The sequence below is a fragment of the Phascolarctos cinereus genome, unplaced genomic scaffold (genome assembly GCF_003287225.1).
Source record: "Phascolarctos cinereus isolate Bilbo 61053 unplaced genomic scaffold, phaCin_HiC Scaffold_1;HRSCAF=81, whole genome shotgun sequence".
Classification (NCBI taxonomy): domain Eukaryota; kingdom Metazoa; phylum Chordata; class Mammalia; order Diprotodontia; family Phascolarctidae; genus Phascolarctos; species Phascolarctos cinereus.
Window position 1 is genome coordinate 49,729,579 of NW_027555514.1, and position 19,834 is coordinate 49,749,412.

The following is a 19,834-nucleotide window of genomic DNA, read 5'->3' on the forward strand; positions in this document are numbered from 1 at the left end:
TAATAGGAGAATTTAATATTTGGCAAAAATCCATGTGTTCTACAGATGGAAAGCCATCTCAGCTTTGTTGATTTTAGTGGGATCTTCCCAGCCGTGCCTTATCTTCTGTATCCTCTTCCTATAGCACGGAAGGAGCAATATGACTTTACCCATCAGGACAACAACAGGAAGTAAAATCGCTATCATAAAAGTAGGAGGGGTGTACCACACGAACTGTTTTACATCCACCCATTTGTTCCAAGCAAAAATCAATGCGTGAATCGTGCCCAGTAAAAGGCAAAAGATTCCCAACTTGCTCTGTGAGGGAAGAGGGAAAAAAAAATTAGTCCAGCAACAATAGGTACAATGATGGTTAATTGCCAATGGCCAATCATTCAATTTGAGAGGAATCGAACTTACCACTTGTTATCGCCATAAATCAAGGCATAGAATAAAAACCCATCTTTGGTAACAGGATTGATAGCCCTAGAACAGTTTTTAATGGCTTGTGTCTATGTCTGATCATCTGCTGGATTATGAGCTCCATTAATTCAGAGACCTTGTCATGTTTGCATCTCTTCCCGAGTGCTTAGCAATGGTGCTCTCCAAATATTGGCCCCTTCATTGATGTCTGTTGAAGCTACTCCAATTTTAATAGAATTTTATTAAAGAATGGTGAATTCTATTAACTTTTACTTTTTAAGCCATTTTGGTTGAGAAATTTTATAATACTAGAAATAATGTGTTTAATATCAATAAAGCACTTACAGGCGTTTCAAATAAAGGGAATCATAATATGGTAGGGAGGAATTGCAAAATTATTGGCTTGGGAAAAAACTTTGTATTTCTTAAAAGGCCCTTTTATTCAAGAAGAATACAACACAATTTGCCGCAAATGTCCACAATTTGCTACTTCCAAAGAACATTCTATTTCCAATATAGGTGTAACTGATCATGCTCTTCTAGAGATATTTTCATTTTAAAAGAGGCCTCCTGAGGACTGAAAAGCTCTTTAAGGATCACCAGTGTTGAAACCTCAGGTACTATAACAGGTAGGGGGAAGACTGAGGGTTTGGATGGAAAAGGATCCAGTTTGGTTTTAAATCACCCCATGTAGGCAACTATTTCCTGCTTCCAGCTGCTCAGATGGAAAATTAATAAATCAAGATCATTTGGGCTATCACAATTCACATCAATCATGGAGACAGTCCCAATGATCAAGTTTGTTGTGTTCTGGTCATGTTGCTGATGGAAGAGAGATGTCAGCATAGCAGGCATTTCCATAGCCTCCAGTATCCACCATGACAGAGCAGAAAGAGCTCTCTTTTTGGAGTTGGGAGACTGGTTTTCGAATCCTGGCTCTACTATCAATCAACTGGGTGATCTCGGACAAATTGGTTCAGTAGGCCTTAGTTTCCCCCCCTAAGCAAAGGGGGTTGGACTAGGTTATGACTAAAGTTCCTTTTAGCTCTGAAATCCTATATCAATTTAGGATCCAGATGAAAACTAAAAAATGCCATCCAACAGTGAAGATACACAGCTGAACCTTTGAAAGGATTTTCTAGTTTTTATCTGGATTATATAATCATATAATGTTACTGGGATAAAAGGGACTTTAGACATAAGCTAGTCTATTAGTTCATTCCTCTGTCTCTCCCTGACATTTTTTTAATTGTTTCCTGACCACTAAAACTTTGTGGGATCCTGACAGTGGAATATTCCATTACTTTGGATGACTTAGTCTTTTTAATCACTTATTTACCAGGCACGATCATTGGCTCACTGGAATGAGTTCAGGGGATGTTTATACAGGGCTATAAAAGTCTCTCATTTTACAGATGAAGAAACCAAGACCCAGAGAAATGATTCATCCAAGACCATGAAATTCAGAAAAGTTTTTCTATGGGCCTCTTACAAAAAGGCTAAGCTAGGTTGTTTGGCTCTATGTTGACATATTTAAAGACTTCCTTCCTTTCATAGATCACGTGAGATTGTAGAAGTAGAGCAGGAAGATATCTTAGAAGCTAAGTGGTCCAGTCCCCTTATTTTGCAGATGAGGAAACTGAAGCTAAGGAATATTAAGGGACTTTCTCAATCTCATAATAGTGGAAATTGATACAATCAGGATTTGAACTAGGTTCTTTAGCTCAGCGCTTCTTAAACTGTGGGTCCTGACCAGTTAAAGAAGTGCGAAACGGGTTATGAGTGGAAAATTTTTAAGAAGCCCTGCTCTAGCTCTTGAGTCATTCCTCTTTCTGATGTACCATACTCTCATTTTTTCCTATTTTCCTTCCTTTTTTCAATCTTTCCCTCATCCCTCCTTTCTTTTGCACACTTCTTGACCTCTGCAACTATGTGGCATCCTGACAATAGAATCTTCAGTTACTCTGGATGCCTGTATTTCTGATTAACTCTTACAGGAATGGATCCAGTTGGCATTTATTCAGCACTATAAATGCATAACAAACAACTCAATCATTAGTTATTACTCTTTTTCAGAAGCAAATCTTCAGAACAAATTATGTCACAATCATTTTTCAAGTACTTAATAAAATTCCAAGTTGGCAGAAGAGATCATGCATCATTGCTATCTGGTGATGAGGTTTGGCGGGGGAGAGATGAATAGATGAATTCATGAACAAAGCATTTATTAAGCACTTATGTTTTGCAAAGCTCTGTGCTAAATCCTGATGATGCAAATAGAAAAGTAAGTTAACAGGCCCTGCTCTCACAGGACTCACATTCAAATGAGGAAATAACAGCTGCTAGTGAGATGGAAAAGTCCCATGGTCCTTATGGCGAAGCGGCAAAGCTGATGTCAATGTCTCTCCTAAGAGACATTTATCATTTCCACTGTTAGAGTAATATCAGTTTCTGGACCCTGGGGGAAGTAGGGCATTGTAGTCCTAAAGTTTCCTTATCCCAGTTCTTCAGTGTCAAGTGTAGGCTCAGCTGACATAAGGTGCTCTTTGTGGTTATAGCTTAAGCCTGGAAAGCACTGGATGCATTCTTGGAGTTTGACAAAGCAGGAGATTAAAAAAATTCTGACAAGAGTTAAAGAATTTCGAAAGACCTGAATGAAGAGTTGAGCAAGAATGTGGAGAATTTAGGACCACTGGCAGAAAGCAGAGACTTCCAGCCTAATCCTGTTAGGGGAAGTGTGGGTGTGTGGAAGGGGATACTGGGATATATCTTTCTGTGAGGTCATCCCTCAAGGTCATCCCAAGTCAACACATCAGAATCATTTGAAAAAAAAAATCCATCAGTGCCTCTGTCTGAACTAGATGAGGTGAATCTTATCTAAAATTCAGTTCAATTCAATAAACATTTGTTAAGCACTGACTTCACTAGGTGCTGGGGAATGTGAAGTTCTTGACCTCAAGGAATTTGCTATATTGAGATTTGAGGGGTTGAAGACGAGATATAGTATATATAAAGTAGAAAGTATACACAAAAACATTTCAAGGGAGCAGATTACAAATCAGGAAAGGCCTCGTGTAAAAGTTGGCACCCAAGATGTGTTCTGAAGGAAGCTATAGATTTTAAGAGGCAGAGATGAAGAAAAAAGGCTAATTCTAGACTTGGGTGGAACCATGCGTGCAAAGGCATTGAGGTAGGAGATGTCCTATATGGGAAATAGAGGATAGGCCAATTGGATTACTATGGAGAGGGCATAAAAGGGAGTAATGTGAAATGAGTCCAGAAGCAACTTGATGTCGGTGGCTGTTTCATTTTTTGTGTTTCTATCTCCAGTGCCTAATAAAGCCTGGCACATAGCAGATGCCTAATAAATGCTTGTTCATTTGTTGGCCCTGATAACACTAGAAACTTCAAGGAAGCCATTTCCTTATCTATAAAATAAGGTAATTGAACAATTGAACAAGGTAATCTGAGCTAAATAACCAGCGAGTTTCAGGTCCTTCCATGTAGGGAGAGATTTCTTATAAAGTTCTGTGTAAGGAGAGCCTTATTTGTATTGGGTTAAGCCTTGTCTTTTTGTATCTGGTGAGGTTTTTTTGTTTGTTTATTTGTTTTTGGTTTTGCTTCTAGGAACAAAAGGGCAAAGACATAAATGTAAATTTTAATTACACCTACTAATACAGCAAGAGGGAGGAGCATTTGCTTTCAACTAACCCATTTATTTACTACCCTGTTATGTACCAGGTACTGTGTTAGGGAAATGATTCTGTGGGTTAAGAAGTCCATGTATTGGCTCTCTTAGGAATGCATAGAGAAGATGTCCCCTTGAGAATCTTACTGCTTTCTTTACTCTATACCTGAATATAGTGAAATTCTCTCCAGGTCAGGGAGTTGCTGACGGATGGAATGGAGGTCACTGCCAGCAGGGCCAACAAAGCAAGTCCCACAATTCCTAGAGAGACATAAATTTCCATTCTCCAAACATCATGCTCAACCCAGGCATCTTCTTTATTTTGTTGGACCTACCAGAGAGGCAAAGAGGAAAGGAAGAATCTGTTTGGTGTTCAGTCATTTCAGTCATTTCTGTCGTGTCTGACTCTTGGTGACACCAGTTGGGGTTTTCTCGGCAAAGATGCTGGAGTGGTTTGCCATCTCCTTCTCCAGCTCATTTTACAGAAGAGAAAACTGAGGCAAACAGGGTTAAGTGACTAGCCCAAGGTCACACAGCTAGGAAGTATCTGAGGCTGGATTTGAACTTACGAAGATGAGTCCTTCTGACTCCAAGCCTGGCACTCTGTCCATCTGACTAGGAAGGCAGCATGGTTCCGTGGATAAGATACTGGATTTGGAGTCAGAAGAACTGGGTTCAAATTATGGCTTTGCTACTTACTCCCTATGGGACACTGAACAATTTACTCAGTCTCTCTGCCTCAGTTTCCTCTTCAGTAAGATGAAAGATGGGGTTGGATTAGATGGCCTCAAAGGTTCCTTTCAGCTCTAAATCTACAATCCTATGACTTGTAGTCTCTGGCTCTGAAAGCATAGATGCTTCTTCAGTCTTCCCTATAGCAGTTAGCCCTGACAGCCGGTGACCCACACAGCCTTCCCCACCCAGGTGGTTCAGCATGCCCGAGGGGAGCAGCTTAGGAACTACAGGCTAGGCAGGGACAGGCCACTGCTGTGGTGTGTGTCTATGAGTATGGCAAGATGCGTCAATGCAGGGTGATTAACGGTGGAGACACAGCCCAAGGACAATACTTAATGGACAATGTTGTGGCATTGGCGGAAGATAATGGGAGGCCCCAGTTATAAAATGAATATGTGACTTATTGGCTGGAACAGCTTTACTTTCCTGCTTTTTGCTTTGAAGGAGGCATTATGGTACAGACTGAAGAATTCTAGCTCAGGAGTCACAAAGACCTGGGTTCAAACTCCATGTCTGACAATTACTGCAACTTGGGAAAATAGCTTAACTTCCCTGGACCTCAGAGGTTTCCTGATCTGCAAAATGAATGTGGTTGGACTGAATGGTTTCAGAGGGCCTTTCCCACAGATCTAGATCTATGATCTTATTTAACAAACAAATGGAACTTATAATAAAAGCAAACATTTGTAAAGCTCTTTAAAGTTTGCCAAGCACTTTATATACATAATCCACAAACCTTCCCTATAAGGCAGGTACTTTGGGGGAGGGGGGAGGGAGAGGGTGGAAAGTGGTCCAGGTCTGTGATTTCTTTGGTTTAGGAATCTCCTAATGAGGAGACTGCTTCTGTGAATGAAGATGGTAGTACCCAATAAAGAAGTAACTTTTCTGCAACTTTTCCGCTTAAAGAGTTGCTTTGGGCAGCCAAGCATTAAGGGATTTATCCAGGGCTACACCACCAGTGTGTCTCAGAGGCAGGATGTGAACCCAATCTTCCTGACTCCAAATTCAGAAATCTTTCTCTTCTATACCACACTATATAAGCCATCCTTAAAAGTTTCAAACGATGAGCAGCTAGGTGATGCAGTCCATAGAGCACTGGCCTTGGAGTTAGGAGGACCTGAGTTTAAATCAAATACTTACTAGCTGTGTGACCCTGGGCAAGTCACTTAACCCCCAATTGCCAAACAAAAGTTTCAAATGAAAGCAGAAAGGCAAGACACTTTGTTGATATAGATTTTCAGGGGGGTTCTGGAGTAGAAATAGGAGAGAGGAATCATTAGGTGATAGAGAACTTTTGGGGTATTAGTATCACAGTGAGAACCGTACCTGTTCATACGCCCAGTTTAGCAGTTTATATCTGTAAGACCTCCTCATTGGATAGGACAAACTGTAAATTGCGTGTAGTGAGGCAAAAAAGAAACTGAGGAGGCCGAATTGCTTCCTTGCCAGCATCCACTTTTCCAACCAACCCGGAAATCTCTTATACTTGGTTCCATGATGAAGTTGGAAAGCAGCTGCGATTATGCCTGGCAAATAAACCAGTGCCAAGAGAGTAATGGAAACTACTGGCAAAACTTTGTTGATGACCAGGATTGGAATCTTATAGAAAAAGTGTGCTCGAGTCATTACAAAAGGGTGGATGACATCCCTTAGGCAAGTATAAAGGAAGGTTATGAGGGCTATGGTGGCCGCCATCTTAATGGGCAAACGCCATTGTGGAAAGAGCTCCTGTTTGTGCCTTAGATCGGGGGGTACTCAAACCCATCGAAGCCAGTCATTTGATGTAAATGGAAGAGGTCAGGTGCCTTTGGGGTGCTGCTATCTCTTGAGCTGTTTGTCTAAAAGAAAGAAAAGGAAACATCTTAAGGAAAATTAGAGAAGACAGTGACGTGCCCATATCATCAACTGTTTACAATTCATATATACTCACTCACATGTAGTTTATAACTTCTGGTATCCAGAATCTCACTGGTGGGTCCCTCCACCAACATAGATCATGACCCCTCTACTGTGACTCAGCACATGGTCTTTGAGAACTGCTATTGTCAAAGTCTTTGTTACTCTATAGACCAGTGGTGTCAAACTCAAGTAGAAACAGATCCCTGTGTCCCCCCCCCACCCAATACTGACTTAGAAAAGCACAAGTTAACATTGTCTAGGTTGCATTTTATTTTTTATTTATTTTGGATCATTTCCCAATTATGTTTTAAACAGGTTCAAGCCTCACTTAAGAGTTTTATGGGCCACAAGCAGAGGGCAGGGCATAAATCTGACACGTCTGCTATAGATAAACTCGTGAGGAGTCTCTGCTTCTGAGACAGCCAGACCCTCACAAAACAGACTGATGATATCTTGTCATTAGGCCTATACTCACAGTTCCAGCCTGGTCAGGGCCGCTAGAATTTGTGTTCTGCTGGGATAGCCTTCAAAAACAGGGGCTGATCTCCACGCCACAGAGAGCCATTGAAGGAGGACTTCAGTGGAGGCACTGGTGGATATATGCTAACTGCTACATGTCATAGCCAAGGCTGCAATTGTGGGACCCAACATCTCTTTTTGGATTCTGGTTAGCTAATGCTGCTATAGTTTAGACTTCACTGTCATCTTACCGTTTATTCCTTTCAAAGGGAAGGGAAGAGAAGAGAATAAACATTTATATAGTGCTTGCTGTATACCAGGTACTGTGCTAAGTGGTTTGCAAATATCTCATTTGATTTTTACTAAGCAGTATATGTGGGCAGCCTAGGTGGTACAACAGATAGTATGCCAGGCCTGGAGTCAGGAAGACTCATCTTCCTGAGTTCAGCTCTCACCTCAGATACTTATTAGCTATATGACCCCGGGCAAGTCACTTAACCCTCTTTGCCTCAGTTTCTTCATCTGTAAAACAAGGTGGAGAGGGAAATGGCAAAACACACCACTATCTTTGTCAAGAAAACCCCAAATGGGGTCATGAAGGGTTAGACAAGACTGAAAAAACCACTGAACAAAGCAGTATATGTACATATATGTGTACTGTATGTAAAGATATATACTTATACACACAAAACCACAAATGAAACATACACTACATGCATATATGTATATATGCAGCATATACATATGTATATCTGTATGTAAAATACATGCATATATATATTTGTGCTTGATGCATACACATACATATACACACACAGATTTAGATCCCACCTCTGCCATGTACTGGCTGTGTGACCATGTGCAAGTCATTTACCTTCTCAGCGTCCCAGGAAAATTTCTAAGACTATAAACTGAGAGAAAATGCTGACTTGCCTCAGTAAAGGGAGTTTTCTCACTTGGAGGGGGTTTCCTATACCAATGAAATCATAGAGAAAGTTCCTATTTATATAGGATATCCCAAAAGTCTTAGTGCAGTTAAAAAAGTTTAGAGCTCAAAATGGCACTAAGATTTTTGGACTCCATATGTGTCTGTATGTAAATATACACACACACACATATGTACGTGTGCATGTGGGTATGTTTGTACCCAGATACATATGTATACATGTGTATATACAAATGTCTATACACATGCATACACACATAGAATGTGGGAAACAGCAAGACAAAATATGCTTGTATGCATATATACATGCATGCATACATATATAGATACACGCATTTTTGTTATTCAGCTGTTTTTCAGTAGTGTGACCCCATTTGGGGTTTTCTTGGCAAATATGCCGGAGTGGTTTGCCATTTCCCTTTCCAGCTCATTTTAAAGATGAGGAAACTGAGGCAAACAAGGTTAAGTGACCTGCCCAGGGTCACACAGCTAGTAAGTGTCAGAGGCCATGTTTGAACACAGGAAGATGAGTCTTCCTGACTCCAGGCCCAGCACTTTATCCACAGTACCACCTGGCTGATCCCAGACTATGATTTCACTGACAGTGAAAACTCCCAGTGCTGAAACTCCCTTTACCAATCCAGATTAGTAACTCATATAAACCTAGTTTTAGAGAGGTATCTAGAGAAGTGAGCTGATAAGTAACTCTCTCATGGTCCCAGAGCAAGCATGTGTCAGATACAGAACCTGAAGCCAGGTCTTGTGACTCCAAGATAGGCCTGCTATCCATTACGGCATACTTCCTACCCCTACTCATAAAATACACACACACACACACACACACACACACACACATGCACATAAACACACGAGATAAAGGATGACTATGCTTCTGTACATATAAGAAGATAACAGGGTGGGGAGAAATGCAACTGTAAAGCAAAAAAAAATTCATAAATCAGGGAGTGAACAATGTTTATAAAATTTGCTTTGAGAAACAATATCTTATTTATAATCTTTTCATTCCATAAGTTTTGAGGAGTTAGTACTTCATCAATTCACAGAAAAAAAGAAAGTTATAGAATCACAGAATTTTAGAACTGCAATGGATCTCAGCAACAATTCCTTTCTATTCTGAAAGGAATCCCCACTACACCAGGTGATGGTATCCTGCCTGTACAGGGAGAGCTCAATGTATATTATTTATGTCATTTATATAAGGCAATAGTATTGAGTCCGTGGGAAGCTAGGTGGTACACTGGATAGAGTGGTGGCCCTGGAGTCAGGAGGACCTGAGTTCAAATGTGACCTCAGACCCTTACTAGCTGCGTGATCCTGGGCAAGTCACTTAACCTTGTTTGACTCAATTTCCTCATCTGTAACATGAACTGGAGAAGGAAATGGCAAAGCATTCCAGCATCTCTGCCAAGAAAACCCCAAATGGGGTCATGAAGTTAGATATGAATTTGTCTAGCAATCCTGGAAAATAAATTGAAAAATTTCAAGCAAAATAACTAAAGAGATCCAGTGATCCACTTAGTGGGAATATACCTCAAACAGAATAAAGACAGAAAGAACGGTTCTATATATACCAACATATTCATGATGGCACTTCCTGTGGCAGAAAAAAAAACTAGAGACAACATCCATACCCATTGAAGGGACAATGTCTAAACAAATTGTGGTGTGCGAAGGTAATGGGATTTATTGCATGCTAAGAAATGAGGAATTTGAGGAATTCAGAGAAACATTGTATGAAATAATGAAGAGTGAAGAAATAAGACCCCAGAGAATAATATACAAAAAGATCATAATGATATAAATGAATAGAACACTAAAAGGCAGATGAACTTGGATAATGCAGTGACCAATCTTGGTTCCAGAGGACAGATGATGCTAACAAGGGGTAGGACAATGGATACAGAATATTATCTGTGGCTACCTTATGTAACTGCTATGCCAACTTTTTTTCTCTGTTGCCATTTGTCAGCTCTATGACCTTGGAAAAGTCATTTAATAAGAGTTTCAATTTTCATCCATAACAATGAAGTTGCTAATAATTTTATTCACGTTATGGAGGTCTTGTGAGAAACAAATGAAATAATGTACGTAAAGTGATTATGAACCATAAAATACTACATGTGCTATTGTTATTATTATTATTATTGTTGCTTGGATTATTATTATTTTTTTACCAAGTGATCATGTTCTTCCATCTTCTCCCTAATCTTCATTTCACAAAGTTCCTCTTGGTTTGTGATATCTTTTCTGTTTTCCATCCTAGAGAGAACCTGCAAAACAACACATAGTGAAATAAAAATGTTTCTTAATGAAAGTAATTCTTTTCATTATAATGTAGTTTGATGGATCATTTTATGAACTCAAGGTAGAAACTGTGGTAAAAAATTGCAATTCAACAGGCAAGTGAGGCCTATGGACTACAATATGGGTAGCCCTAAGGAGAGCCTTTGGGGCAATGGAGAGTTGGCTTCCAAGGAAGGAAGACTCAGATTTAAGTCCTGCCTCTGGCACCTACTGACTGTATGACCCTGGGCAAGTCACTGACATCTCCAGTGTCCCCGGGAACCTCTCTGATACTGTAAGTTGCACAGCATTTGCCAATTTGCATTATTGAAGCGAATTTCTCCATCAAGAGTTCCTTGTTACTGTTGTTGAGTTGTTATAGTTTTGTCCAACTTTCCGTGACCCCATTTTGGGGTTTTCTTGGCAAAGATATTGGAGTGGTTTGCCATTTTCTTGTCCAGCTCATTTTATAGATGAGGAAACAGAAGCAATGGGATTAAGTGATTTGCTCAGGGTCACACAGCTAGTAAGTATCTAAGACTGGATTTGAACTCAGGTCTTCCTGACTCTAGGCCTGACACTCTATCCACTGCACCACCTAGCTGCCCATCAAGAGTTCCCTACATTAATTCAATCACACATTTATGTGTATATGTGGTTGTGTGTAATTATGCAAGTTGTATAACGTAGTGGCTAGAGAGCCAGGCTTGAGGTCAGGAAGATTTGAGTTCCAGTCCTTCTTCTGACTCATACTAGTTGTGTGTGACTCTGAATAAGACATTTAATCCTTCTCTAGATGCTTTATCCCAAAATGCCTGAGTGCGGGCTGAACCAGATTAAAATGTAATTGGGAAAAATTTAACAAAATAAATAAAAATACAGCACAACCCAGATAACATTACATTTTAAAACTAAGTCAATACTTAGCCATGGGGATCCTTACACAATTACTCTAGGCAACTAACTCTCTAGAAGCCTTAACTGTAGGGGAGGTAGAGACCCACATTGGTGAAGGGCAATTCCTCACCTGGGAACTGAAATAAATATACAAATTGAAATAAGGATACATATATATTAGTGAAATCACTGGTTCAGTCCCTTTCTCCATTATGTATATGAGAAATTTATGCACATGTACGTATATAGGCATTTCTGACTTGCAGATAATTGTTTAACTTGGATAAACTATTTTTCCACATGGACAGATAGTAAAAGATTAGGAGCTAAAGCCCACCTTCCCCATTCCCTTGCAAACTGGCCATTATTTTCCAATTTGAAATATCCAGAGGAAAAAAAATGATGCAGAGAAGTACCTGCTCTTTTGTCGTTACAGAAATGTCAGGAGGTGTCTTCTCCACAGATGCAGAGGAGTGGAGATTTAACTAATTACGTTCATCCAGGAGGAGCAGGAGTTACCTAGGAGAAGGGCAAGACGTGATTTTACCATAGAAATGATATCATAAAATGTAATAAGTATGCTTAAAATAGCCCTATTAGTTACTCAAATTCAGGTTTGGTGGGTTCAATATGCTTCTGTGGGCTGGCCCGGAAAGTTAACCAAGAAACAGGCTCATATTAATTTTTAGAGGACAGCCTGTTCTTACGTTCAGTATTTTCTATATATTGAAACTTATTTGACATATCACCTACCCCCTTACTTTCAATTTCCCGCTGAAGTTATGCATTTTTTGTATGTGAACATGATTGTATGGCTGCAGTAATATTCCATGTTGGTTTTCCAGGCAGGAAGATGAGTTGCTGGCTCTCACCAGGTACCCGTAGGGCCCAGAATACCAGAATCTGAGTATGGAGGGACCTTAGAGTTCATTTAGTCCAACTTGTCATTGAATGTAGGAATCTTCCTTACAATATCCCCAACACCTGATTATACAGCTTCTGCTATAAATGTTTCCAGTGACAGCAAGCTCATTACCTCACAGGTTAGCCTATTCCATTTATGGACAGCCCTAATTGTTAGAAGGTTCTTAACTTAATTTTGGATGGATTCCTAGATAGAATGGGGTCAAAGCCCATGAAGAAACACAACAGTTTTCTTTGCAAAGTAGCATGACACAAAGCATGGAAATAAAGCATGGTGCAAGGGAAAGGTCACTGGATGTGGAGTAGGAGGCAGGTGAACTTGTAACTTTCAATCCAAATTAATATAACTAGCGAGATGCTCTATGTCCAGATACCTCTGTTAGGTGAGACTAGCTTTTTATTGGGTTATAGAATCAATCATGAATCAAAGGTGTAAACCAGTAACAACTGAATGAAAGCAGATGGTTACACAGGGATAGAACCAACTTATAGTTGGTTGAAGACACAAAGCCATACTTTGTAGGGTTTGGATGAAAGAAGATTTAGACTCTAGGATTCTAAAGCTGGGTAGCAAAGTTGGGGAACAATTCCACTCAAGCCCCCGAGAAACAATTGCTTAGAAGGAGGAGCACAGTCTCCATCTCCTCCCCTCTCTTGAGGAGAGAATGACTATGAAATTTGACAGGTCAGAAGACTTTCCAATGGATTTTCCATTGGAAACTTGACACACTTAGGAGAGGTGGCATCAGGACTCTACGAAGTCCTACTCTACCCTGAGAGTCCAGAAGAGAACTGCATTCACTAAAAGATGGAAAGGACTTCCAGAAACCCAGGAGTTGTGAATGACCTTTTTGATATGTGTGTTTTTAAGTTTGAGTCTACCTTCCCTTGAAGTTCTGTCAGTACACATGAGAGAGTGTGTCCCCAGCCTTTTGGGACAAATATTTTGTACCAAACATGCTTGCTATATACTACCTTAGTAAATAACATTTCTAAAAGCTACCAGCTTAATGGCTAGTAATCAATGAGGAGAACACCGCTGGGGGCTCGTGAGTGATAGTACTACTCAAGAAACACCCCAGACTTTCAGGGTTACTTCTAGAACTATTCATAGGGAGAAGTAGCCGACCTCAGGGGACTCAGCCTGCCAATGTTAGTAGGAGTTGGGAAAATGAACCCAGAGGTGCTGCTACATAGAGGACCTAGTTTTCAATGCTGGCTGTGTTGCTTCAAATCAGCATGCGTTTATTATTCATTATCTTTCTATTTAATTAATATTTTAATAATTATAAGATATTATTATAATTATATATGTATACATATATACACACATGCAAATACATATATATGTATATGTAAATATATAATTAGTAATTACTAATAACAAATAATTAATTAAGTTCTTATTATGTGCCAGGAATTGTTAGCATTATAAATTTAGAGTTAGAATGGACCTCTGTGGCCTTCTGTATAAAAATCATTTTGTATAGATGAGGAAACTGAGGTACACAGGGTTAAGTGACTTACCAGAGTCACACAGCTTATAAATGTCTGAGGCCAGAATTTATAGGTGAGAGAATTCAAGGGTCAAGAACACTAAGTGACTTGTCCAAAGTCATACAGGTAGCAAACAGCAGGAGTAGGATTTGAACTCAGGTCCTCTGTTTCCAGAGCCAGTGCTCTTTCCATTGTGCTAAGCATTGGGGATACAAAGACAACGCAAAAGGTATTCTTTGTCCTCAAGGACAAAGCTGCATGACCTTGGGCAAGTCATTTCACCATTTTGAAACTCAGTTTCCTCACCTGTAAAGTTTGGCTTAAATGATCTATAAAGTTCTTTCTGTTTCTAAGTCTATGATTTATTCAATTTAGTTGAAAACTTCAGCAAATACCAACAGTCTGGGACCGTGTGGCTATTAAAGCTGTGCACAACCTTGGCTTTCTTGGCAGCAGCCTATAACACATTCTGAACTTCCATCAGGCTATCACTTCAATGGATCTGGACAGGAAGTCTTGATTAAAAATAACGAATATAGTTGACATCTAAAAGTGTCTTATGTTTTGCAGTGTTGCATACATTATCTCGTCTAATCCTCTAATGACCTGACCCTGGGAGGTAGGTTGTGCACAATAAGGAAAGTCAACCTTTAAGAAATGAGAAAGTATAATAATTCTGAATTTGAAGGCTATTTGTCAAAAACATCTCTTTCTTCTGAAATGGAAGGTGGTCTCCACGAGTAAGTTTCACCTTATAATGTGTGGGATTTTTTTAAAATTTGAAAATCACTCTTCTTCACCAAAATGTTTTAAGAAATCAAGAAAAGTCTAGTTCATCCCCATTTCTCAAAATGCTTCAAGGACTCCTCAGTGCAGATGTCTCCCCAGCACTGCACCCAAATTTATATTCACCCCCAAACTTGCTCATGCCTCTGACTTAATCATTCTCTGGCAGTAACATCTTCATTCATGGAACACTCAATGACTTTTCCTGTTCCTTCACTTCCCATATCAATGCTCCAGTCTTCCAAAATTCCTCTGGGATTCATCCCCTTTTCTCTAATCCAATTGCCATCTTCATAGTAAAGCTTCTCATCACCCTGTGTCCTGACAATTGCAACTGTTTCTTTTTTTTCAACAGTGACACATCTCTTGAATCCTTCATGCTCTACTTACTCTATCATGATTTATATGCGTGCCAGATTCATCTTCCTAACAGAAGAAACTGGGCATGGCCATTCTTTGTTCAAAAGGTCATATCCTTCATCCTGTCATTCAAGGCTCTCCACAGTCTGGCGTAATCTTACTTTTCAATCATTATCTGCATACAATTCTATGTAACATTCCTCACGTCGATCTCTATGTCTGGAATGCCCTCCCCTCCATCTTGTCTGTTGAAATCTTAACCAACTTAAATGCTACCATTTTCATGAAGCCATCCCTGATAGCCTCGGTCAGTAATGCTGTTTTCCCTTCAACATTTCCCTCAAAGACTTGGTTTATATCTGTAGCATTATACATCATCTACATATATACTATTTGCTTCTCCTTGTTGGAGAGGCAGCATGCTATAGGAGCAGCTAGGTGGTGCGGTGGGTAGAGCCTTGGGCCTGGAGTCAGGAAGACTCATCTTCCTGGCTTGAAATCTGGCCTCAGACATTTACTAGCTGTGTGACTCTGGGAAAGTCATTTAACCTCATTTGCCTCAGTTTCCGCATCTGTAAAATGAACTGGAAAAGGAAATGGCAAACTATGCCACTCTTTTTGCTCAGAAGACCCCAGATGGGGTTATGAAGAGTCAGATATGGCTGCAAAATGAATGAATAACAGTGGTGAATGGTGTAGAATGTTGGATTTGGAGACAGAGAAGCTGGGTGAGAATCTCAACTCTGCCACTTGTTTCCTGGGTGATCTTGGACAAATCACTTAACCTCGATAGGCCCCATTTTTCTCCTGCTTGAAAAATGAGGGGTTTAACTAGATGACTTCTGAGGTTCTTTCCAGCTTTAAACTGATGAATTGATGATCCTAAGGATAGTAGCACTTGATTTTTACTACTGCTTATACCTTTAGAACATGTGTTTGAAACAGAGGAAAAATCAAGCAGACAAGCAAATATTTATTCAGTGGTTCCCATACCCTAAGTCCCGTGTTGGGAATTAAGTTGGAGATGAGAAAAATTAAGACACAACTCCTGCCCCCGAGGATATTACAATCTATTTATTTATGAGATGCTGTACCATGGAAGAGTACATATTGTCCTGTGTTACATTAAGAGCAGATGACTGGGCTAGGAATAAAAAAAATCATTTCTATTAAAACAGACATTGAATTCTTTGATGTTTTAAAGGTAACATTAATGCGGAAAACTAAATGGAACAAAGGCCATATTAACACAGAGAAATTGACATTACTTTCATGTTTCATGATATTCTTGCCTCATCAAACCCTATACAATATATCTGAATTTACATCCCTTTGGGGGAAGCCAAGCTTATGAAGTTTGTTAGGAAATAGCTGCCATCCATTATTGCATACTTTCTGTCTTAACATTTGCCAGGTGAGCAGTGATTGAGATGTGATTTTCATTTGAGTAATGCCTTGTTGCATTCCAAATGAGTTTCAATAGCAAAGGATTTTTCTGTCTTCTATAAAATTGTCACAGTGTGTATGAATTCTGAATCCCTTAAATTTGTTCATTTCCAACATGTTTTGGCTGCTGTGCTAGGTTCTAAGCGTGCTTAGATTGTTCTGCCGTGTAGGAGCATCTACCCGTGAAGCTCTCCAAAAGACTGAAATGACTTCCATTTTCTGCAATGGATTACTTCAAGTCATGACATCAGAGCCACAAGCATGGTGGGGGCAACTGGGACTTTGACCTGGTTCACCAAATTTTGAGGGGCCTGATAGCACTTGCAGTCTTGCTGTTCAGTCGTTTTTTGGTCATGTCTGACTCTTCACGACCCTTTTGGGGTTTTCTTGGCAATGGTGCTGGAATAGTTTGTCATTTCCTTTTCCAGCTCATTTTACAGATGAGGAAATTAAGGCAAACAGTGTTTAGTGACTTGCCCAGGGTCACACAGCTAGTAAATGTCTGAGGCCATATTTAAACTCAAGAAGATGAGTCTTTCTGACTCCAGGACCAGCACTCTATCCACTATGCCATCTTTAGCAACATAGAAACAGCAGAGCTTAGCACTTTATAAGAAGAGTAATGAGCGAAAATAGGAAGGGATCAGATGGGTAAGCTTTTGCCTTCCGTACTTACTCTGCAACTAAGCGTACACTTTATGCCATTTGCCATGGCCCTAGTTTGTGGTACGCTCTCCTCTCTCCCATCTCCACACAAAAATTCCTAGCCATCACTGCACAAGACTAAACCGTGTACTAATACATAGCTAGACTTCTGTCTCTCTTATGAAACTCCATCAGATGTTTGTGGGGTCTCACTCAACAAAGAGCTGGAACTTAGTGGAGTGAAAATCAATTGACATTATGAGGAGGAAATGGTAGAGAGGAAAAGGGAAGGCAGATAGGATGAGAAGGTTGGGGAAAATCCTTCTCTTAATTTGTGGTCTAGAGCCTGTCTCATCTAAGAGTCAGTACAAAGTTGCTTTGGCCATGGCACTGAGGGGGTGAATAAAGGTCAGGGGGCTCTTCTCTGAGGCACCCACCAGATTGGCAGTGCTAGGGGACTTAGGGCCATTATTTACATACAATACAAAGGTAGCTTTACAAACTGGGCAAATGGACAGTTTTCATCTAACCATTAGTTTCAGAGAGCTGGGAGGCCATTTTGGAAAGCATTGCCAAGGAAAAACCCAGGGCAACAAGTTAAGTGTGGGGGTCGAGGGCAAGGCTGCCATCGATGAAGGAGCAGACAGGATGTATCCAGTCACTAAGTAAAGTAAATTTTACAGACTGTCATCAGATAAGTCTCTGCTTGTACCCAGACATTGATAATCACAACACATAGCAGTCTTCATATGTTTTATTTATTCCTGCTTAATTTCCTCATTTTAAGCAGAGGAAGCTTGGATTGGGCAACTCAGCAGAAGGCATTACAGTATCTAGGTGTCAGGAGCTCCAGGGATTGACTCCTGCTGTTCTTAGAATGTTTTCCATTTCATTTGGCTGCTCCAGGATCATTGGGCTGCAGTTTATGCTAAATATTGACTCAGTCATAACTGGCTCCTGCTTATGTTGAAGGCATCCGGATATGAAGAAACTGAATGACTAGAAGACACTGTGGACTGCATTACATTTCCAAGCCTTCTTATAATTACTTGTGTACACTTGTTTTACCACATTCAGCTGGGAAAGGCAGATGTTTTCCTTTGCTGTTTTTTTAAGCATTTGCCTTTTTTTCCTCTCCTACTTAAAATTCATCTACCAAAATCCTCACAGGGTGTGGAGACTCCTAGAGTCTGAGCCTGCAGAGCTCAATCTTTGGGTAAGTCACAGAATTTTAGAGCTGGAAGCCTCCCCACCCACCCAATAAATGAAAAAGAATGTCTACCACAAGCTGTCCGACAAGGGGTTATATAGCCTTGGCTTGAAGACTTCCCAAAGTAGTCTAGTCTACTTTTGAACAATTCCAATAGGCATTTCCCAGCTAGATCTCTCTCTCTCTCTCTCTCTTCTCTCTCTCTCTCTCTCTCTCTCTCTCTCTCTCTCTCTCTCTCTCTCTCTCTCTCTCTTCTCCTTCCCCCCCCCACAAGGTTCTCTCCCGTTTACACTATATATCTATATCTATATATCTATACATACACAGACATGTCTTACGTGGACATAGTTGTTTATATGTTATCTTCCCCATCAGAATGTTAGATTTAAGGTTCTTTACCATCCTGCCTCAGGGTGTTATCTAGCTTATCAATGCCCTCCCTAAATTGTGCCCCTCAGACCTGATCACTGAACACTTCTTATGTGATCTGACCAGGGCAGAATACAGTGGGGCATCACCTCCTTATTACTCTCAATGCAGCCCAATACCGCATTAGTTTTTTTTCCCCTCCTCTGCCGTTACCATTGACTCATATTGAACTTTTGGTCCAACAGGTTGTGCCAAACTAGAAAGGCCTGGAATATGGGCTTACAGATAGATTGCATGCCAGTTGCCTGAAGAACAGCTTGGCTAGGCCTGGGCAGCCTCCTTACTAGGTTGGCTGAAGATTAATAAACCTTGGGATCATAGCAACTTCCAAGGATCATCTATTAAGTAATATAGAAAGGGTGAAATCAGCTTTGGCAGAGGATGTACTCATACAAAAGCATGGCTCTTTGAAGTAAAATTTATATATGGCTAATGTCTTTTAAAAATGTAATTCGATATATGCACAAAGTACATATTTATTATTGTGCTATGAGAAATTGGAAATATAGAAAATCCAAATGTAGCCCTAGGCCAAAGGCCAATTATATGTGACTCTGTTCATTGGTGGAAACTGATTGTTGTATGAAGGGCAGGCAGAGTTGGTGCTATGGTACATCTTCATTATTATCCTATAAGAAATCGGGAATGTAGAAAATCTGGATGTGGCCCTTGGCTCAAAGGGCCAATTATATGGGACTCTCTTTTCATTGGGGGAAACTGATTATTGTGTGAAGGGCAGGCAGAGTTGGTGAGAGCTGGAGAGAAGAGAGATTCTGACTTTCTGTCTACTAGCTTTAGGAAAGAAGATGTAACATTCCAACTTCTCTTCAGTTCTCTGAAGGGAGAGGGAGACTCTGGGAAGAAGCTGACATGAGAGGAGTTGGTAATCTCTGTTATAACTCTGTCCTCAGCTTGCTATACCAGAGACTTCAAGGAATTTCCCTGAGAGATGGGATAGCATGAGGTCTGAGACTGTCATGGTTGAGCTGAGTTACCTTGCTCCCAATCAAAAAGCTCATTCATTCTGTATTGCTTGGTAAGTATTCTATGCATACGTTTTCTGACTTCTGTCTTGCTATAACTTAGATAAATGGGTTTGTATCTTATTTGCTTTGTATGTTCATTGTGGAACTGGCATTTTGTGGAAGGGGGTCAAGCTTTGTTTATATTGCTCGTGTCTCTCTTTTCCCATTAAGGCATAGAGATC

At 40.2% G+C, this 19,834-nt stretch overlaps 2 protein-coding genes across 2 annotated transcripts in view; one reads left to right on the top strand and one right to left on the bottom strand.

Moving 5' to 3' along the window:
* STEAP1 (STEAP family member 1) overlaps positions 1-19,834 on the bottom strand; it is a 21,832-nt gene continuing 1,998 nt past the window's right edge. Inside the window, 6 exon segments of the mRNA XM_078151815.1 lie at positions 1-297; positions 4,257-4,421; positions 6,152-6,579; positions 6,582-6,663; positions 10,325-10,420; positions 11,747-11,849. Coding sequence (XP_078007941.1) covers positions 40-297; positions 4,257-4,421; positions 6,152-6,579; positions 6,582-6,663; positions 10,325-10,408 — 1,017 coding nt within the window. The 5' untranslated portion in view covers positions 10,409-10,420; positions 11,747-11,849 and the 3' untranslated portion in view covers positions 1-39.
* Positions 19,518-19,834, top strand: part of LOC144456592 (uncharacterized) — an 11,137-nt gene continuing 10,820 nt past the window's right edge. The window contains exon 1 of the transcript XR_013485598.1: positions 19,518-19,663. The gene's annotated coding sequence lies outside the window, so the exon portion shown is untranslated. The remainder of the gene's footprint in view (positions 19,664-19,834) is intronic.